The 19,549-nt window shown below is 39.5% G+C and overlaps 1 protein-coding gene across 1 annotated transcript in view; it reads right to left on the reverse strand.

The window, feature by feature from the left end:
• DISC1 (DISC1 scaffold protein) overlaps positions 1-19,549 on the reverse strand; it is a 688,592-nt gene that overhangs the window by 403,003 nt on the left and 266,040 nt on the right. The window contains 1 exon segment of the mRNA XM_007938514.1: positions 5,230-5,418. Coding sequence (XP_007936705.1) covers positions 5,230-5,418 — 189 coding nt within the window.

Genomic DNA, 19,549 nt, shown 5'->3' on the forward strand with positions numbered 1-19,549 from the left:
TAATGAAGTGAGAGCTATGACAAGAACAGGCATATGCACACCCATGTTCATTGCAGCACTATTTACAATAGCCAAAAGATGGAAACAATCTAGGTGTCCATCAACTGAAGAATGGATAACCAAACTATGGTACAATCACACAATGGAATAGTATGCAATCCTAAAGAATAATCTAGAATCTGCAAAACATGGATGAACTTGGAGGACATTATGCTGAGTGAAATAAGTCAATCACAGAAGGACAAATATCACTTTAGTCTGTTATTGTAAAAGTCAAGGAAAGGTTTATCTATGGAAGGAAATTTTCTTTGTTGGTTACCAGGGGTGGGACGGGAGGGGAAGGAACACTGTTAGATAGGTGGAGATAAATATTGATTTGGGTGAAGAGAAGGGCAATGTACCAAATGTGAGTGATCAACATGGTGGCTTTGAGGAAGAAGAAGACGTACACAAGAGGTACAGACAACAAAGATGAACCCTTCTGCACATACAGTACTGTGTTGTCAGTGAAGGCAAACATGGGTATATGGCTGGATAGAGAGGAAGAACAATGTGGAACAAAGCTCAAAATCATTTAGGAAGAAAAAGGGGGGACCAGGTTTGCTGGTCTGATAGAGCCTTGTGGAACCACTAAAACTATGGCCTCTAACTGCCCTTCAGGTCTGGAATTGAACCCACACTTGTGGCTTAGCCAAACAAAAGACAGGCACAGGAGTTGTTAACACTGTTAGAAACACTCCTGGAGAGAACAATCATGGGAGAAAAAAGGGCTGTTTATGCACAGGGAGACAGCTCAGGAGGCAGGGTGCATGGAGAGATGGACACAGGGAAGAGGTGACTGTCAGGAGGATGTGGGAGGGGAGCTGTTGCATTGTGGTGAATTTTGGTCAGTGTCATGAGACAAAGTGTATGTGAACTGCTGTATGGAAAGTGAATTTGCTCTGTAAATTTTCACCCAAATCACACATATACAAAAAAAGATTATAGCCTTAAAAAAAAAAAAAAAGAAAGAAAGAAAGAAAATAACAAGTGCTGGGGAGGTATGGAGAGATTGGAACTCTTGTGCACTGCTGGTGGGATTGTAAAATGGTACAACCATTGTGGCAAGTGGTACGGTGTTTCCTTAAAAAGCTGAAAATAGAAATACCATTTGACCCAGCAATTCCATTACTAGGAATCTATCATAAAGAGGGGAGAGATAGCGCATGAGCAGACATATGTACACCTAGGTTCATCGCAGCACAATTCGCTACAGCAAAGAGATGCAAACAACCTAAATGCCCATCAACCGATGAGTGGACGACCAAATTATGGTATATGCACACAATGGAATACTATGCTACATTAAAGAACAATGAGGGATACACAAATCATCTCACAACTTGGATGAACTCAGAGGACATTATGCTGAGTGTCGGGTCCGACTTGTTGGCACGTAACAACAACAACAACAACAGATAAAAACATAAACGCCTGAGATGAGCAGATGGGGTCAGTGAACAGAAGTATACTGTAGACCAAGGATAGATTCAGCTGAGGCTAATCTTGAACAGACCCCAGTGATACAAAATACCTGCAGTCCTTACAGAAACAATAGAAGACAGACACAGAGTAATACCTCACAGACAACTGAGACTATGTGAGAGAGATCCATTAGATCTACCGTCTCAGGACCATAGCACTGGGGGACAGCAGCCTCAATTGGCACAACAAAATACATAAAAGCGCTGCTCCACATCCTACATTGGTGAATAGCGACTGGGGTCTTAAAAGCTTTCAAGTGGCCATCTAAGATGCAGCTAACGGTCTCCTAGCGTCAGAAGTGAAGAAGAACGCAAAAACAAAAAAAGGGCATTTGGAAGCAATCAGCCATAGGACATGATGGTCCTAGAGACCAGAATTTGATGATACCTGGCTACCAATGTCAACCACTCAGGAAAGGATCAAATCTGGAGATCCTGTATAGAGTGGAAGGGAAAACGTGGAACAAAATCCAAGAACTCATTAATGACCAGAATTACCAATCAGATGAAATCTGGTGAGACCCCCAATACTATGGCCCTGGAATACATTCTGCACCTGGAATAAAACTCACTGCCAGGGGCTGGCTCTCATCCCAATAGTTAACAAGATGTATACACAGACCACTCAACCCAGGATGACACACCCTCATAGTCTATGGTAATACATCCCTTAGAGCAATAGACCATGGGACACCAGAGGACCAATACTCAAATGAGGAAATACAGGACAATCAGGAGTGCATAAATATGGGGGGAACAGGGGAAGGGTTACAGGGTAGGGAGGGGAGAGACTGGGATAGGGTTGGACATGGTAAATGGGGAGTGAAACTAAATGTACACGTTACATTGAATGTGAAACAAGCTCTTAAAATTAAAAAAAAAAGATTTACAGTGTTGGAAACTCTATGGGATGGCTGTACTCTGTTGTATATGGTTGCTATGAGTTGGAAATGACTCAATGGCAATGGAATTGGTTATAGTAGATATTAAGGCTCAAATTCACAGTCCATATTATCTATTTGGGGGAAAAAAAAAAAAAAAAGCCTTGACCTGTAAAAGTGGAAAAAAAAAAGATATCCAGTTCTAAATTGTTGAGCAAAGGTAGGTATGTTAGTGGCTAAGATGACACAATAACAACAGGACATATTATCTTTGATCTAAATAGCTCTGTAAGGAAACCTCTCTCCACACAATTCTATAAGCCTTTAAAACAAGAGATATTCATCTCAAAACAACACATCTAATTTCTGCTAGCTGATTTTATATTTCCACATTTGTTGTTGAATGTTAACCTTCATTTACTTCAATTTTGTGGAATATTTTTAAATAGCCTTATTTCAAATCCCCAATATTTTCTTATTCTTTTTAAATAAGTTTTTTTGTTTGTTTGTTTTTTTAATTTTTAATTTAATTTTATTTTTCACTTGAGGAAATTTTTTTGCTTATATTAATGTTCTAGGGATCCAGGCTTGTTTTTTTTGTTTTTGTTTTTTTAATTGTGTTCAGTGAAAATTTATAAAGTAGATTCGTTTTACACTCAACAGTTCATACACATTTTGTTTCATGGCACCAACTACAATGCACAAAATGGAACAGCTTTCCTCCCCATTCCTCCCTGTGAGTACTCTTTCCCTTTGTCCTTCTTACCTGTGCATTCCCATCTGTCTAGTTTTCCCTCTGTGCAAATGCTGCCCTTCAGATCTCTCATGGTTGGCTGTTATAGGGAATGTACCTCCCTGAAGTAGGTGTTCGCTCAAAGGTCTTTTGTTTGACTGAGAGCTAATCCTGGAGTAAGTCCAATTCCAGGCTCAAAGGGTAAAAAGGGTAACCCAAGGTCATAGTCTTGGAGGTTTTACCAGTCTATATCTGATCAATAGTTCTGGTCATTTTTATGTTTCTGAATTTCATTCCACATTTTTCCTCCCACTCTATCAAGGATCTCCAATTTTGATCCCTTTCTAAGTGGTTGGCTTTGGTAAGCAGGCACCATCTAGTTCTTCTGGTCTCAGAGTCATGTAGGCTGAGGTTCCCATGGTCAGTTAGTTCCTTGGATTAATTATTCCCATCTGTCTTTGATTTTTCTTTGCTCCAGTTGAGGAGAGACCAATAGCTTCATCTTAGATGACCACTCATAAGCTTTTAAGACTACTCACCAAAAGTAGGATGTAAAACCAAAGTTGCTACTCACCAAAGTAGGATGTAGAACAATGTTTTTGTGTACTATGTTGTGCTAATTGAGCTTGAAGTCCCCCTGAGATGTGGTCTCAGGCCCATAGGCCCAGCAACTCCCTCCCTCAAGGTGTAAATAAGCATACATCTTAAAATATAGTTATTTATTCACATATATTCCATTCATTTTCCTAATAAAATGCACTTATTTAGGATCCATGATATGTCATTTATGACCTCTGCCTTCCAGCAGCTTTAGTTCCTGGGAGAAATGGAAGGACAAACATGCACATACACACACACATCCTAGGATCTTTATACGTTACCTTATTTGATCCTTACTATTTAATCAGCTATGGGATCAATAAGTAGTTCTGGTGGTGTGGTGATTAAAACATTTGGCTGTTAACCAAAGGGTTGGTTGTTTGAACCCACCAGCCAATCTGTAGGAGAAAGATGAGGCAGGCTGCTTCTGTAAAGATTTATAGCCTTGGAAATTCTATGGGCAGTTCTACTCCATTCTATAGAGTTCTGATGAGTTGGAATTAACTCAATAGCAGTGAGTACAGAATCAGCATAGTTCTTTTCATTTTACTGGTAAATAAACAGGTTCTAATACCTAATTTATTTTAAAACTGAATTTATTTCTGAATCATCAGAATTTTTTTTTTATTTTTTGAATGAAGTAAGTTTCTCCTGAGTCAACTTGGACTGACAACAAGCCTCTTGTAGGACTATTCCTCAGGGTGCAGATCTCAAGATGACCTCAGTTACTCTAACAAGAGTAGCAGGAGAAGTATGTAGGAGTACTTGAACTCCTCCAACAGGCAGATACTCTGATTAAGGCCACATTGGCAACTTCTATGGCATTTCCTGAGGAAAGATGCTCTCAGAAAATGTCACAACCAGAAAAGCCATCTGGTGATCTCTTCCCAGTTCTCTCAGAGTTAGCCTGCATTGGTTTGTGACTGTGCTGACCGGAAGATAGAGCAAAGGGAGAACAGATATACCAAAAAATTGAAAACCAAACTCACTGCCTTCGAGTCGGATCTGACTCATAGCAACCCCTCCTTGGGTTTCCAAGGCAGTACCTCTACAGAAGTAGATTGCCCAACCTTCCTTCAGAGGAGTGGCTGGCAGGTTTGAACCACCAGCCTCCTGGTTAACAGTCAAATGCCTTAGGTACTATGCCACCAGAGCACCCAGAAAAGATATATGACTATCAAAAAAAAAAAAAAAAAAAGAAATTTGATCAAGACCTAAAAACAAGGGAGAGATTTCCTTAAATAATCACAAGGCCATTAGCAAAGGAGAGAAGGCGGAAAAGAACAACAACAAAAAGAGTCCTATGTGAGTAGCAAACAAAAGCTTATAAGAAATTCCATACCATTTGCCAAGGCTCCTGCCAAAAAAAATCCTTCAGGAAGGGTCATGTGCTCCATGACACCTTTTACAGTGAATTCACACGAAGCAGAGTGTACTGACTGGCCACAAATTATAGCAAATATCCATAGATCAACAGTTATGAACTACTTACCATAGGCAGTTTCCCCATGCTCCAGTTCTCTTCTCAGTTTATGGTAGTCATCTTTAATGCTTTCCAACTTTCTGATGTTCCTGGAACTCAGAACCAATAGCTTGTTGAGGAGTCCCTCCAGCTCCTCTTTCTCTGAGGCTAATGATCCAGTCTCCTCTGTGAGGTCTTTAGCTATACAGAAATGACTTCCTACAGAACATTGTGAGAGAAAAGGGTAGAAAACAAGTTTAACAGCATCCACAAAAATAGGAAATTTAGCAGCTGCTAATGTGCACTAACAGATTGGGTAAAAAGGGACTAAATTTTTCAATTACATATGACTTCTTTAACAATACTCTGTGGGAGAATGTGGGAAAACACTCTTCAAAATCCATAAGATAGAAAAACCATGACTGTCTTCATTACTTTCTTCATGTTATCTCTGTTTTAGGGGTTCCATTGGCCAACCATGTGCCTGTGAACCATGAGGGCAAAAAAATTTCCCTGTGGAATCCAGGGAAGCCCCAAGATATCACTCTATTCCTGTATCCAGGTATCAAAAGTGATACACTATTATCCCACTGCTGTTGAGTAGATTCCAACACACAGTGACCCTGTAGGACAGAGAACTGACCCACAGGGTTTCCAAGGATGTAAATATTTACAGAAGCAGATTAACACATCTTTCTTCTGAGGAGTGGCTGGTGGGTTAGAGACACTGACCTTTCAGATAGCAGCTGAGTGCTTTAATCACTGTGCCACCAGGGCTCCTTATATACTATAGTGGAGTGGAAAGAGACTGGGTTGTGAGTAAGAGTAGATCTAATTTCAAATCTTAGTTCCCCTGTTACTCAAACTGTATGAGCCTGAGCAAGAACAGTAGCATATATATATATGTATATATATATATATATATATACACACACACACACACATATATATACATATATATGTATGTATGTATATATATATATATATATATATACTTGGTAGAAAATATGATTGTATTAACACCTGCATGATAGATAGCTAAAAGAATAAACATGAAATTCTATGAAGGACTGAGCAAAATACATGGCACACTGAATTTAGTAAGCTTGTAAAATATAAAGTCAATATACAAAAATTTGTTGTATTTCTAAATATCAACAAGTTATCAAAAATTTGAATATTAATTTTTAAAATATACCATTTACAAGATATTAAAAAGCTAAAAATAGTTACAGATAAATTTAAAGAAATTTGTGTAAGTCCTCTACATTGAAAACTATTTTAAAAAAAATACTGAAAGAAATTAAAGATGACAAATAAATAGAAAGATATACTATATACATATATGAATACATTGGAAATTCAGTATTACTAAGATTTCAATTTTTCCCAGATTGATCTACTGATTCAATATAATTCCAATTAAAATATCACAAAGCTATTTTGTAGAAAAGCTTATTAAAAAATTTATTGAAAAAGAAAAAGGCCTAGGTAAACCAAACCGATCTTTAGAAAGAACAAAGTTGGGACTTATACTATTTGATTTCAAGACTAAACCTAAAGCTATACTAAATCAACACAGTATGGTACTGACATTTAGATAGACAAATAGTTCGATGAAATAAGATATGCAGAAGTACACTATTCATAGAATCATTTGATCCACATTCATAGAGTCAATTGATTTTCAATTAAAGTGCCAAAGCAAGTCAAAAAGAGAAAGAAGCATTTTCAACAAATTGTGTGAACAACTGGCTATGTATAGGGGAAAAAATGAACCTTGATTCATATCTCAAGCCATACACAAAATCTATTTTAAAATGGATAATAGACCTAATGTAGAAGATAAAATTATAAAGCTTTAAGGCGGGGAAAAAAAAACATAGAAAAAATACCTTTCTGACTTTGGAATAAGGGAAAACTTTTTTGTTAAAACAAAGAAAACAGTAACTATTTAAAATGGATAAGTGAGACCTCATCAAAATTAAAAACTTCTGATCACCAAAGATGCCACTAAAATGAAGAAGCAAGTCACAGACTAGGAGAAAATATTTTTAATACATATATCTGACAAAGGACTTGAATCCTACAATTGGATAATTAAAAGACATATGAGTGACCCCATTGAAAAATGTGAATGATTTTACAGACACTTTACAAAGTAAGATACAGATGGACAATAAGCACATGAAAAGGTGTTCAACACCATTAGTCACCAGGAAAATGCAATTCAAAACCATAATGAGATTCTACTACAAAATTATTCAAATGGCTCCAATTACCTACACTAAATATGGAGCTCTGGTAGCGTAATGCCTAAGGCACTTGACTGCTAACCAGAAGGCTGGCGGTTCAAACCCACCAGCCACTCCTCGGAAGGAAGGTTGGGCAATCTACTTCCATAGTGATACTGCCTTGGAAAAGCCAAGGAGGGGTCACTATGAGTCAGGGGTGACTCAACAGCACATAACAACAAAAACAACAAATATGTCAATGCTGGCATCCAGAACTCTCATATATGGTGGGAGTGCAAAACATACAAACCACTCTGCCAAAGCACTTTATAACAAGTTCTGCCAGTTTCTCCTAAAGTTAAACAAATACCTACCTCTGATCTAACAATTCTACTTCTAGATATTGGCCTAGAAAAATGAAAACATTTTTGTTTTCATTCAAATTAAATCATAATAGTTTGTACATGAATGTTCATAGTGGCTTTAGACATGATAGTCCCAAACTGGAAACAATGCAAATGTCCATCAACAGAAGAATGCATAGACAGTGGGATATCTCCTTGGTAATACAAATGAACAAACTCTCATACACACAGAAACAGAGATGTAACTCAAAATATATTGAATGAAAAAGAATGCATAAATGAATACATACTACATTATTCCACTTATACTAAGTTCCAGAGCAGGCATGGTAAAAGATACTTGAACAGAGGTTGCCTTGGGGAAGGGAAATGATGACTGGGAAAAGACATAAGACCTCTTTCTTAATGAAAATATTCTATATCTTAGTAGAGCTGTTGGTAATACAGGTGTCAAAACTTATATAGCTGTGTACTTAAGATCTGTGCATTTCCTTGAATGTAAATTTTACCTCACAAAAAAGGAAAAATATTAGGGAAAGTTTAAATATGAAAACTAAACCATAAATCAGTAAATATATTAATGAGTGCTCCGTAAGTCATAACAGATTTTCTTAATAGAGGGTTCTATTAGGTTTCTTATATATTTATATAACTACAATCATAATAACAAATACAAACTTTCTCACTGTAAATCTTACCACAATTCCAGGAGACAGATTTTACCTTATATTATCCATCCTAAAATGGACATTTTTTTTTCTACACATTTTAACATCTCTGAAACAGGGATGTGTCTTACAACAGAAAGTAGTTGTTATAACCCACTTCCATTTGCTGACCTGACTGACCACCTCCTTGCTATTTCAAGCTACAAAGCATTAAATCTCCATTTGAGTCCTGGTTGTCCACTGAAAACGTTCTGCTAACATGGACTTGTAAGATCAGAAAAATGATAGACTGGCACAAAGACCGTCAAAGAAACCTTGTGCTTTTGGGGAGTTTGCAACAGCTGGCCCTAATAAGTGTGACTGCTTCTTGGCAGGGCAGCCACAAGCATATCCTGGTACCTTCAAAATGACCCTCCTCAGGCTAGGCTTAGGGAGCTCTATGAACCAAGAGTTGCACAGCCAAGACTGGGCACAAGGAAATCTTTCTACTGGGGTCACATTTTCAGAAAGAAAGTTAACAAAAAGTAGTATGTTCACCACTGTGCTCCCAGAGACACCAAGCCAAATACACCAGTGTGCAGTGTCCTCTGATGAAGAGTTCAGAGAAAAAACCTCTAAAAAAGAAATAGGAAGAAACTGAAAGCAGTTCACAATTTATGAACATCCAACTTATGGACAACTTCTACTCACCCTTATATAAATTTTCCTCACTTTGAAATGATTGGAACAACCCCTACTTGCAACAAATTCCTCACTGCAGTGACTTGCAGCACGTGCAGCTTTTAAATCACTGAAAAGGCTTTGAGCCTTTTCTTGCACTAAAGTAATGCTAAATAAGAACCATATGCACCTGCTCTGACTTACCTACTGTGATAGCTAAAGTTATGTGTCAACTTGGCTGGGTTATGATTCTCAGTGGTTTAGCAGTTATGATGTACTCAACCCTCATGATGATATCTGATACAATGTAATCACCTACATGATGAGATCTGCTATGAGCAGCCAATCAGTTTAAAGGGAGTTTCCTCAGGGGTGTGACCTGTTTCTAATATATATGGACATCCTGACACAACTCTCTGGTTTTTGTAGATCTAGATCCTGTATCTGGCTCATCATCATCTGACCTATGGATCTTGGACTTGAACCAGTGGCTTGCTGTATTTCCTGCCAATCTTGAGAATGCTGCCTTCACAGCCTGTGAGCCAACAGCCTGTCATCTTACCTGCTGACCTTGAATTCAGCAGCCTCTGAAGCCAACAGCTTGCTATATTGTTTGCAAATCTTGGGCTCATCAGCCCCTGCTTTCAAGAGAAGCCTCCAGCTTGACATGTGACCCACAGCCTTGGGTCTTGCCAGTCTCTACAACTATGTGAGCCACTTCCTTGAGATAAATCTCTCTCTCTCTCTCTCTCTTTCACCATATATGTTCATTAGTTTTGCTTCTCTAGAGATCTCAGCTTAAGACACCTACAAATTCAACTTAAAGACACACTGGAAATGGGAAACAGGGAAGAAGTAGGAAGAATGATGTTACATTGTGGGGATTGTAATCAATGCCATAAATCAAAATATGTTATGAATTGTTGAATGGAAAAACAATTTGTTCTGTAAACTTTCATTCAAGTCACAATGAAAAGTTAAAGAAAAATACAATGAATCTTTAAAATAAGAAAGACACACTTAGGAATGAATCTCATTTGTAACCTGGGGACTGCCCAGGTTTATACACACACACACACACACACAGAGTCCAAGCCTTTACAGAGAGTTTTCTGGAAATGAGTCATCAAAGGCCTCCTGCAACTTATCATAAGTTCTAGAGACCAGGGGCCTTAATAACATGAGAGAGATCACTAATTAAATAATTAGAACCTGGTCTCCTCCTTGATCCTCAGGAATACAGCTTGGGAAAATGCATAATGACGAATGTGAAAGTTTTATATATGCAGAATGAATGTGAATTCCCAAAGTGAGAGTTAATATCAAGCACAAGCCATGATAAAATGCTACAATGCCCTCAGTTAATATTTTATGAGTATGTTGGCCTCAGATCCAAGCCCATGATGTGAGTCTTGCTGGGTGCAGCCCGCACTGATTGCAGAAATTGGCCAAGAGCACTGCAATGGAAATCAGGGAAGCAAACCCTGATCCCTGAAAAAAGAGCCATCAGTGACACAGTGACCCCAATCTCTGTCACTCTAATAGCCTTTTTCCAAATGCCACAGAAGGACTGGTATAGAGATGAGCATGCTGCCCTTGTTACAAATATGCCTGCCTGTTCTCCAGCAAACAGAAAGTAAGGTAAGATTCTCATGTTTTTTAAAGCATGTCAAAATATTTCATTCTGCAAACAACACAATTACAAACCTTTAGATATATGCCAAAGTAGAAGCTGACTTTCCCCACTCTGTGGTTTCTCATTTTACTTAGGCTTCGTATATCTGAATTCAAATATCTACTCTTTACTTCAGAATCTCTTGGAGATATTTTGATAAGTTATTCCTTTGCTGAGGTCATTATTCAAGAGTCTCATTTTAGAGATCACAGTGCTTTCATTATATAATTATATAAACTGTTTCATTTCATCTCCCCCAGAAATCCAGGAAAGGAGTCTTAAGATTTTCCTTTATTTCCAGTTGAAGAAATTGAGGCCCAGAGAGTAACCTTCCTCAACTCACAAAGTTTGGGTTCTAAGATCCCTTGTGAGTTTGATGAATTTGAACTTGGTTCTTCAAATCTCATGTTAGGTACTTATTCTACCATAATAGCTCAGTAAGTGACTAGGTCAAACATGGGCAGGATCCCCATCAAGTTAGGTAATCCAGTCTCCATACCTCCCTATGCCCTCACCTGGAAAGGGGCGCTTTATACAATCAATGACCATAGTTTCCTGCACCACAGGCACTGTAGTTTGTAATGATCATACTAAATTATGTGCTTTTACCTACCCAAATTTGAGCTGTATTTCTTTGCTGGGGAAAACAAATAAATAAATATAGCCAAATGTCATAGCCTTAATTCTAAAAGCCTGAAAATAATCAAGTCCTACATCTATTTTCCTACATGACACAAAGAGAAAAAGATAAAGCAAGTCAAAGCCACCTAAAGATCAAAGGTTTGTTACTCTCTCTTAGGGCCCAGAGACAGCAATTTTTTGAGGACCTCCAAGCTAAAGTACACACACAAAACCTTGCATCTTCTGTCAGTGGAGGCTTGTGTGTTGCTCTGATGCTAAACAGGTTTCAGCAGAGCTTTCAGACTAAGACAGACTATTCCAAAAGGTCTGGTCGATCTACTTCTGAAAATCAATCAGTGAAAACCCTGTGGATCACAATGGTCCAATCCACAACTGATCATGAGGATGGCTCAGGACTGCTCCACATATCAAACCTCAGGAGAAAATGATTAAGAACAAGTTCCTCATTTAGCAATTGAAGACACTAAACTAAACTTTTAAGAATCATTGCATCGTGTCACTGTTTAATTATTTAATGTATTATTTCTGTGTCAATGTTCCTTGGAAACAGAACAGGAGCAAATAGAGAAAAAAGTATGTCACAAACTGAGGGAGACCCCAAAGTAGCCAGTCTAATGGCCAGGGCAGAAGTTTCCACCATGCACAGGCATATCATTCACCAGGCTACTTCATTACCACAGCAGCCTGGTTGTCAGGCTGCCCATGGGTTCCTATGAATTCTAAGGCAATATGGATAACAATATGGACAGCCACAGGAATTAGTCCAGGTTGCCTCTCAGCCTCAGGCATACCCTCAGGGCATGGAGAAGGCAAGACAAGAAGAGCAAAGTGGTACTGAAAGATGTGCTCTCAGGCCAATGGCATCTGCAAGGACTCAAATGATCAATGGTTTAAGAGTAGGCTTGGCTGCTACAGAGGTGTGAAAGGTTTGAATCAAGAGTGCATTTACATTCATCCCATGCCCAAGAAGGTAAGGAAAGACATGTACATGGTATCCAGGTCTCCTCTGGCTTAGTGCAGAAGTTTTAGTCCTCTTGGAACATTAAAATTATCTAGGAATGGCCCCATGTCTAGGCCCACCCCCAGAGATTCTGATTTAAGGATCTGGTACTGGGCCTGGGTCCTATATTTTTCAAGTTCTTCAGATGATTCTAATATGCAGCCATGGTTGAGAACACTAGTTTGGAGGCTACAGAATAACCAGAATATGGAGCACCTCTAAAAAGTATAGGGATTGATACCAGGGCTATATATTGGAAGGCCTCTTAATGGAGATGGAAGGAAGAAAGAACTAAAAAGGCAGGCAGCATCTACACACCACCATTTTAGAGGATTCTAGCAATGCCTTAGTAAGCACAAGGCACCTCTGACATCTGGACAGCTCAGGCACCCTGCCTATGATTCTCCTGTAAAAGTTTCTTCACAGCTTTTATAGACTTTTTTAGTAGATTTCTAGACCTTTCTTCCTAGTCTATCTTAGTCTGGAAGCGCCACTGAAACCTCAGCAACACGTAATTCTAGCCGTGATCTTGTCTCAAAATATCAGGGGCGTGTTCATTTAGCTTGAAGAGGTTCAGGTCTAGTTGATTTAAAAAAAAAAAAAAAAGAGTCTGTGGAGCCTGCCAGCACACAGGGAGCCTGCAACTGCTGAGACAACCCCTGGGCATCAAGCACAGAGTCTGTTTGCCAGGACTCCAGCTTTGCTACCACCACAGAGGATGGGACAGATAAGGAGGACTCACCATGGGGTTGGGACAGGTGGAAGAAAACTGACAAAGCTTCAAGCTGAAAGAGACTCAGCCCCAGAAATGAAGCTCAGTATCAAGGAGTTACGGATATCATAGAGTATAGCAATTGGCAATCAAGAAGTGAGGGTCCATTTTATAAGAAATATCTTTACTGGAGTGCCAGGCTCAAGAGGGGGAAAAATAGCAGGCTGACATCAGAGATGGACCAGAATAATAGTAAGGATGATCCAAGGAGGGGAAGGCTAGAGTCAGAAACCATGTCTATCATCAGAATCAGAGAAGCCTGCCATCAGATAGCCCAGTCTCAACCCTGTAGCTGGGCTTAGAAAGTAGCCTTAGTCCTAAGGGGGGAGGGGGAAGCTAGAGCATGGCAAGCCACATTCCAGATGTATACTGGAATGCTAGTCAGTATGCATAGGTCACAGACATAGGTCCAGGTAGGGCCTAGGGTACTGCCAATGACTTTATCTCAGCAATAGTGCAGAAACAGAGTCTAAAACTGGGGCCAATTACACACAAGAACACTTATGGTTAAGGCATAGACATAGGTTGTTCTTGGCTACTGTTAAGTCAGCCCATGCACAACATAAGAATACGCTGCTTAGTCCTGCACCATCACCATGATAGGCTGCAGATCAGACCACTGTTGTCCATAGGTTGATTTTCAGAAGTAGATTGCTACACCTTTCTTCCTAGTTTGTCTTAGTCTGGAAGCTCCATGAAACCTCAGCAACACGTAATTCTCCACTGACGGATGGTGGTTGCACTTGAGGTGCATGGGCCAGGAATCAAACAAAGGTATCCTGCGTGGAAGTGAGAATTATACCACTGCCACTTAAATACATGCTGTTTCTGGGCAGGAAAAGTCCTGGGAATTGGAGTAGAACTGAAGGGCCACAGCTATGGGGAGGAAGGCATGTAGAGGATAGAACAATCTGAGCTCAAGACTTGAGTACTAATCTCTGAAGGTCAATGTTGCCACCACAAATCAGGAGAAGGAAAGGCCACCATACTACTGATGACAACACCTTATCCTCAGAGTCAGGTCACTAATGCTCCACACACTGCAGGTAGTGTAACTCTCAGCTCTAGAGGGCATCAAATGGTCCCCTCCTTCTGCCACCAGAGAGGGCCAATGGGTTGGTAATGAGCCAAAGCAATTACTCTGGGGCAAAGGCGTGGGGTTTCAGTGATGGCAACAAAAGATTAATAAGATATATTCTGATCTTGGTTCCCCTTTTCAGAGCACTTCTCTGAGATCTTTGCTCTTACTTCTTTTCTAGGCAGCTGGTTCCACAAGATGGACCTGGGGCTGCCACTTGCAAGGAAAGGCCAAGGGGAAAGGAGACCTGGAGTGGGCAGCTTGGGCCTGACATTCTTCTTGGCTGATCTATCTTCCTGCCACACCCCAGACTTCCAGGGCTAAGGTATACATGTGCCCAGGAAAAGGAGGCATCAGGGCTCCCAGGTATTTGGATTCAGAGCTGAAAACTAGATAGGGAAGTATGTCCTCACTATCAACAAAAGTCCAGTAGGGCAAGAAACTGCATAGCATTGGGCCAAAGCCCTACCTTGTAATAATCTCTACTTATATACCCCACCACAACCCTTTTGCTACCTGAACACACTAGCCAGGGACCAGCAGCAGTGAGTGACAGCTAGTCAAGGAGTCATCTCTCAGTTAAATCCCCTCCCAATCAGACACATGACTACATATTGCTAATTAGGAGAAATCACACACTTTTGTGCCTGTCTGTGCATTAGCATAATAATAATAATAGACATTTTAGTGTTTATTATGTGCTGCATTATTCTAATTTGTTACTTCATTTAATTCTTACAACTTAATATGATAGGTAATTACTATTATCCCCACTTTATGGATGAGGAAACAAGACTTAAAAAGTTAAATAACTTGTCCAGCGTCACCCATGAGACACTGGAAGTTCAGTGGCAGAATTCTCTCCTTCCATACAAGAGAGCCAGAGCCATTTTCATTCCCAGCCAATGTACCTCTTCCACATCAATAATCTTTCTGTCAATGGAGGCCTGTGTGCTGCTATGATGCTAAACAGGTTCAACAAATCTTCCAGACTAAGACAGACAACAAAGAAAGCATGGTGATCGACTTCCAAAAATCAGCCAGTGAAAACCCTAAGGATCACAACAGTCTGATCCCATTGTGCATAAGGTCTCCATGAGTTAGGGCTGACTCAATAGCAGCAAACAATAGCAACAATGCAAACAATTAACATGCTCACCTGCTAACTGAAAGGCTGGAAATTCAAGTCTATCCAAAGGCACCTTAGAAGAAAGGCCTGGAGATCTAATTTCAAAAATTCAGCCAATGAAAACCTTGTGGATCATAACAGTCTACTCTGAAATTGATCAACAGCATTTCATTCCATTGTGCATGGATTTGTCATTAGTTGGGGATCAATTCGATGGCAGCTAACAATAGCAAGGTCACCAGTTAGATGGTAATAAAGTCTGGACTTTAACCAAAACTACTCAGATTCCAAAGCCCAAGCTTACCTCTTCTAAACTATACTGCCTCTGTTCTCAAAAACCAGGCTCTCTTGTCTGCCCCACTCAGATTCTCATTCTAATCCAGTACACACAAAGATAAAAGGAAGGGGAATACCTGGGTGGCACAAATGGTTAAGTGCTTCACTACTAGACAAAGGGATGGTGTTTTGAATCTACCCAGAGGCCCTCAGAGACAGACTTGATCTGCTTCCGAAAGGTAACAGTTTTGAAAACCCTGTGAAGCAATTCTACTCATTGCTGTTAGGATACACATCCTAAGTCAGAATCAACTCAATGGCAACTAACAACAACAAGGGGGAGAGACAGTGACCACAGAGCCTACCTTTGGATGACAGTGCAAAATGTGTGAGCACTTTTAAAGCCAACCATTCTCTGCCAAATGATATCAGTTTTATGACAAAAATGGAGAAGCTTAAGGAAGAATAACAGCTGAGTCAAGATGTGAATAGTCTAAGGAAGATGAGGAAGAAATCTAGCATTTTAGGAATAGCTGGAAGTCGCAGGAACACTGGCTAAGAAATGACTTGATGGTTATTTAGAGAATCCATTTTATGTGGCAAAATAAACCTCGGGTACTGTTGCTTTTGACACATTACCATTCTTTACTTTCTTACCTAGTTTGACAGGAATTGATGGCCTTTCTAGGCTATTTTTGTCACCATACTCAATTAGATTATTAATCTTGCCATAGCTTTTCCACATGCTAATAAAGACCTATCTGTAATGGAGTTTATGTACTTTCTTTTCTGCCTTTTTTCATTGCCAGTATCCTAATGTCCAATTTAGACCTGTGACTCTCAGTTTTCAGACAATCCATCCTCTATTCCATCCCATATTCCCCTGCCAGATTAAGCTACTTAAAGCCTGGCTTTGCTCATGTCACTGACCTGCTAAGAAATTCATAATGGGTCCTTGATGCCTTTATCCTTAGCCTTCAATTCACCATCCTTTCATATAGCAGTTCTAACCTATTTTGGCAAGCTTATCTCTTCCAAAACATTGATCCTACAATCTAATCCATCTAAATTGCTCTTCTTCCCCAAAACACAAGTTGTACTTTTCTTTCACATCCAGTCCAGGTACATCTAGTTCCATTGTGCCATGTTTATCTGAGAACATAACTATTATAAAACAAGGGACTGTGTACTGCTCACTACTGCATCCTCAGTACCTAGAACCAGGACTGGCACTTACTAAGTGCTCAATATTTTTCTGAGAAAATAAATTAACTAGGTCATTATCTATCCCTGAAAAACTTTCCTTCTCAAAATGCTCCTGGCTCTTCAGTCACTGTGGTGCTTTTTAAAACATGGCCCCAAAATTCTTGGATTCTCTTCCCATTGAGAGTTGGTGTCTATGTCACTTCCTCTTGAATCAAGATTCCATGACCACTTGACTAAAAACAGCAGAAATGATGTTGTGATGGGTTTAAAAGTATATACACCTAACTCAAGGATCACTGATGGTGCAATGGTTAAGTAGCTGGCTGCTAACCCAAAGGCTGGCAGTTCAAACCCACTAGCAGCTCCACAGGTGAAGGACTTGGCAATCTGCTTCCATAAACATTGTTGTTGTTGTTGTTATTTGCCAAGAAAACCCTATGGAGCAGTTCTACTTTGTTACACAGGGTCACTATGAGTCAGAATTGACTCGACGGCACACAAAAACAACCTAATTCTTTAATACTCCACCATTGGGGTAGAACTATCTTGACAGCCCCCTCCCCAACCATGGGTTGAATTTACTACTTTGCTTCAGTGAATACAGGGCAGTGACAGGGTACAACTCTGGAGGCTAAGTCCCAGAAAGGAACTGTAGCTTCTGTTTGTTCACTCTCTCTCAGATCACTTGCTCTTAGGGAAATCAGCTGTCACATTGGCAAGGCCCATGTGACAAGAAACTGAGGCCTTCTGCCAACAGCCACGTTAATGAGCAGGGAGTTTTATTATTATTATTATTATTATGGCAAAATACATAAAACAAAAAATCGCCTTTTAACCATTTTTAAGTATATATTAATTATATTCATCATGTTTTGCTACCATCACTATTTGTTTCCAAGATTTTCCTCACTCCAAGAAGAAACTACCCCTTAAGCCACAATGTGCCATTTTCTCCTTCCTCCAGCCCCTGGGAACCAGTAATAATCTTTGTCTCTATGCATTTTTCTATTCTAGATATTTCATATAAGTGGTATCATATAATATTTGTTCTTTTTTGTCAGATATATTTCACTCAGCAAAATGTTTGCAAAGTTCACCAATGTCCTAACATATATGAGAATTTAATTTCTCTTTATGGCTGAATAATATTCCATCACATGGATATACCAGTTTTTAATTCATTTATCTGGTGATGGACACTTAGGTTATCTCCACCATTTGGCTATTGTGAATACTGTAGTGCTATAATGAACATTGATGTACAAGTGTCTGTTTGCATCCCTGCTTTCCAGTCTTCCAGGAATGGAATTGCTGAGTCATAAGTTAATTCACCTTTGAGGAACTACCAAATTGTTTTCTACAGCCAACTGCACCATTTTAAATTAGCCAACAGCAATGCATGAGGGTTCCAATTTCTCCACACGCTTACCAACACCTGTGGTTTTTCTGATAATAGACCCTAGCCTGTATCATCATAACTTCATGGGAGATCCTGAGCCAGTACAAGCCAGTTATGCCACTCCTGGATTCCCAATTCTCAGAAACTGTGTGAAATAATAAACATGTATTGTTTCATACTGCTAAGCTTTGGAGTGATTCATTACATAGTAATAGATAACTGATCAAGATGCATGCCAGTTTCTGAGTCCCATACCCAAGAAATTAGAAACTTCCATCTCCTGTCTCTTGGAACCTAGCAGGCATGCTGTAAAGAAAACAACCTAGCTATAGAAAGGTCATGATAGAGAGGAACCAATAGCCAGATCAACTTGCCAGTCACATGAGTGAACCATCTGGGAAATGGGTTCTCCAGGCCCAGTTGAGTCACCCCTGTTGTCTCTGAAAAACTTTGCCCAAACTGCAGATCTGTGAGCAAAATAAATGTGTTGTTTTAAGTAGCTAGGGAATAAGGTGGTTTCTTAGGCAGCAATAGATAACCAAAACAGATTTTGCTAACTGGAAGTAGAGTGCTTCTATAACAAAATCTTAAAATATGAGGCAATGGCTTTGGGACCAAGTGGCAGGCAGAAGCCTAATGGGACTCTAGGAAGTGTAAGTGGAGTCTAAAGGACCTCAAGGAGATGTCAGTGAAGGCTCAAATGAGAGTAAGAAAAGCTTTATTAGAAACTAGAAGAGAGGGAACCTTTGTAATGTAATGACAGGAAGTTGGGCAACATTATCAGCTGAGGTAATGTGGAAAACAGTTCCTAATGAATTCTATGATATAGCCAAGATTTCCAGGCAGCACATGGAAGTGCCCATTCATTTCTTCTAATTGTCTATGGTAAAATGCAGAAAGAGAAAGGAGTTAAATAATAATAAACTGTTGAATGTAAGGACTTAGGGAATTGCTTTTTTTGGGGGGGGGGGGCTGTTTTTTATTCTTTAGGCCATAGATGAAACCCAGGATGGATCTACAATATCTGCAACAGTGATCATAGGATCTTTCAGATAGACAAAAATCCATCTAAGAATCTTAGGGTATGCCTTAACATCCTCTCCATTGAATTGGACTTTGAAGAATCTTAAGGACATTCATTGCCCTCAGCATTCTCACATGGAGCCCAAAAGAAAGAAGGATTTTTCTTGGAGAGGATTGTGGCTGTTTTTTTTCAGCAGAAGACGGCATACGAGATGTCGAGCAG

The sequence above is a fragment of the Orycteropus afer genome, unplaced genomic scaffold (genome assembly GCF_000298275.1).
Source record: "Orycteropus afer afer isolate SDZICR_OR568_19922 unplaced genomic scaffold, OryAfe1.0 scaffold00050, whole genome shotgun sequence".
Lineage (NCBI taxonomy): Eukaryota > Metazoa > Chordata > Mammalia > Tubulidentata > Orycteropodidae > Orycteropus > Orycteropus afer.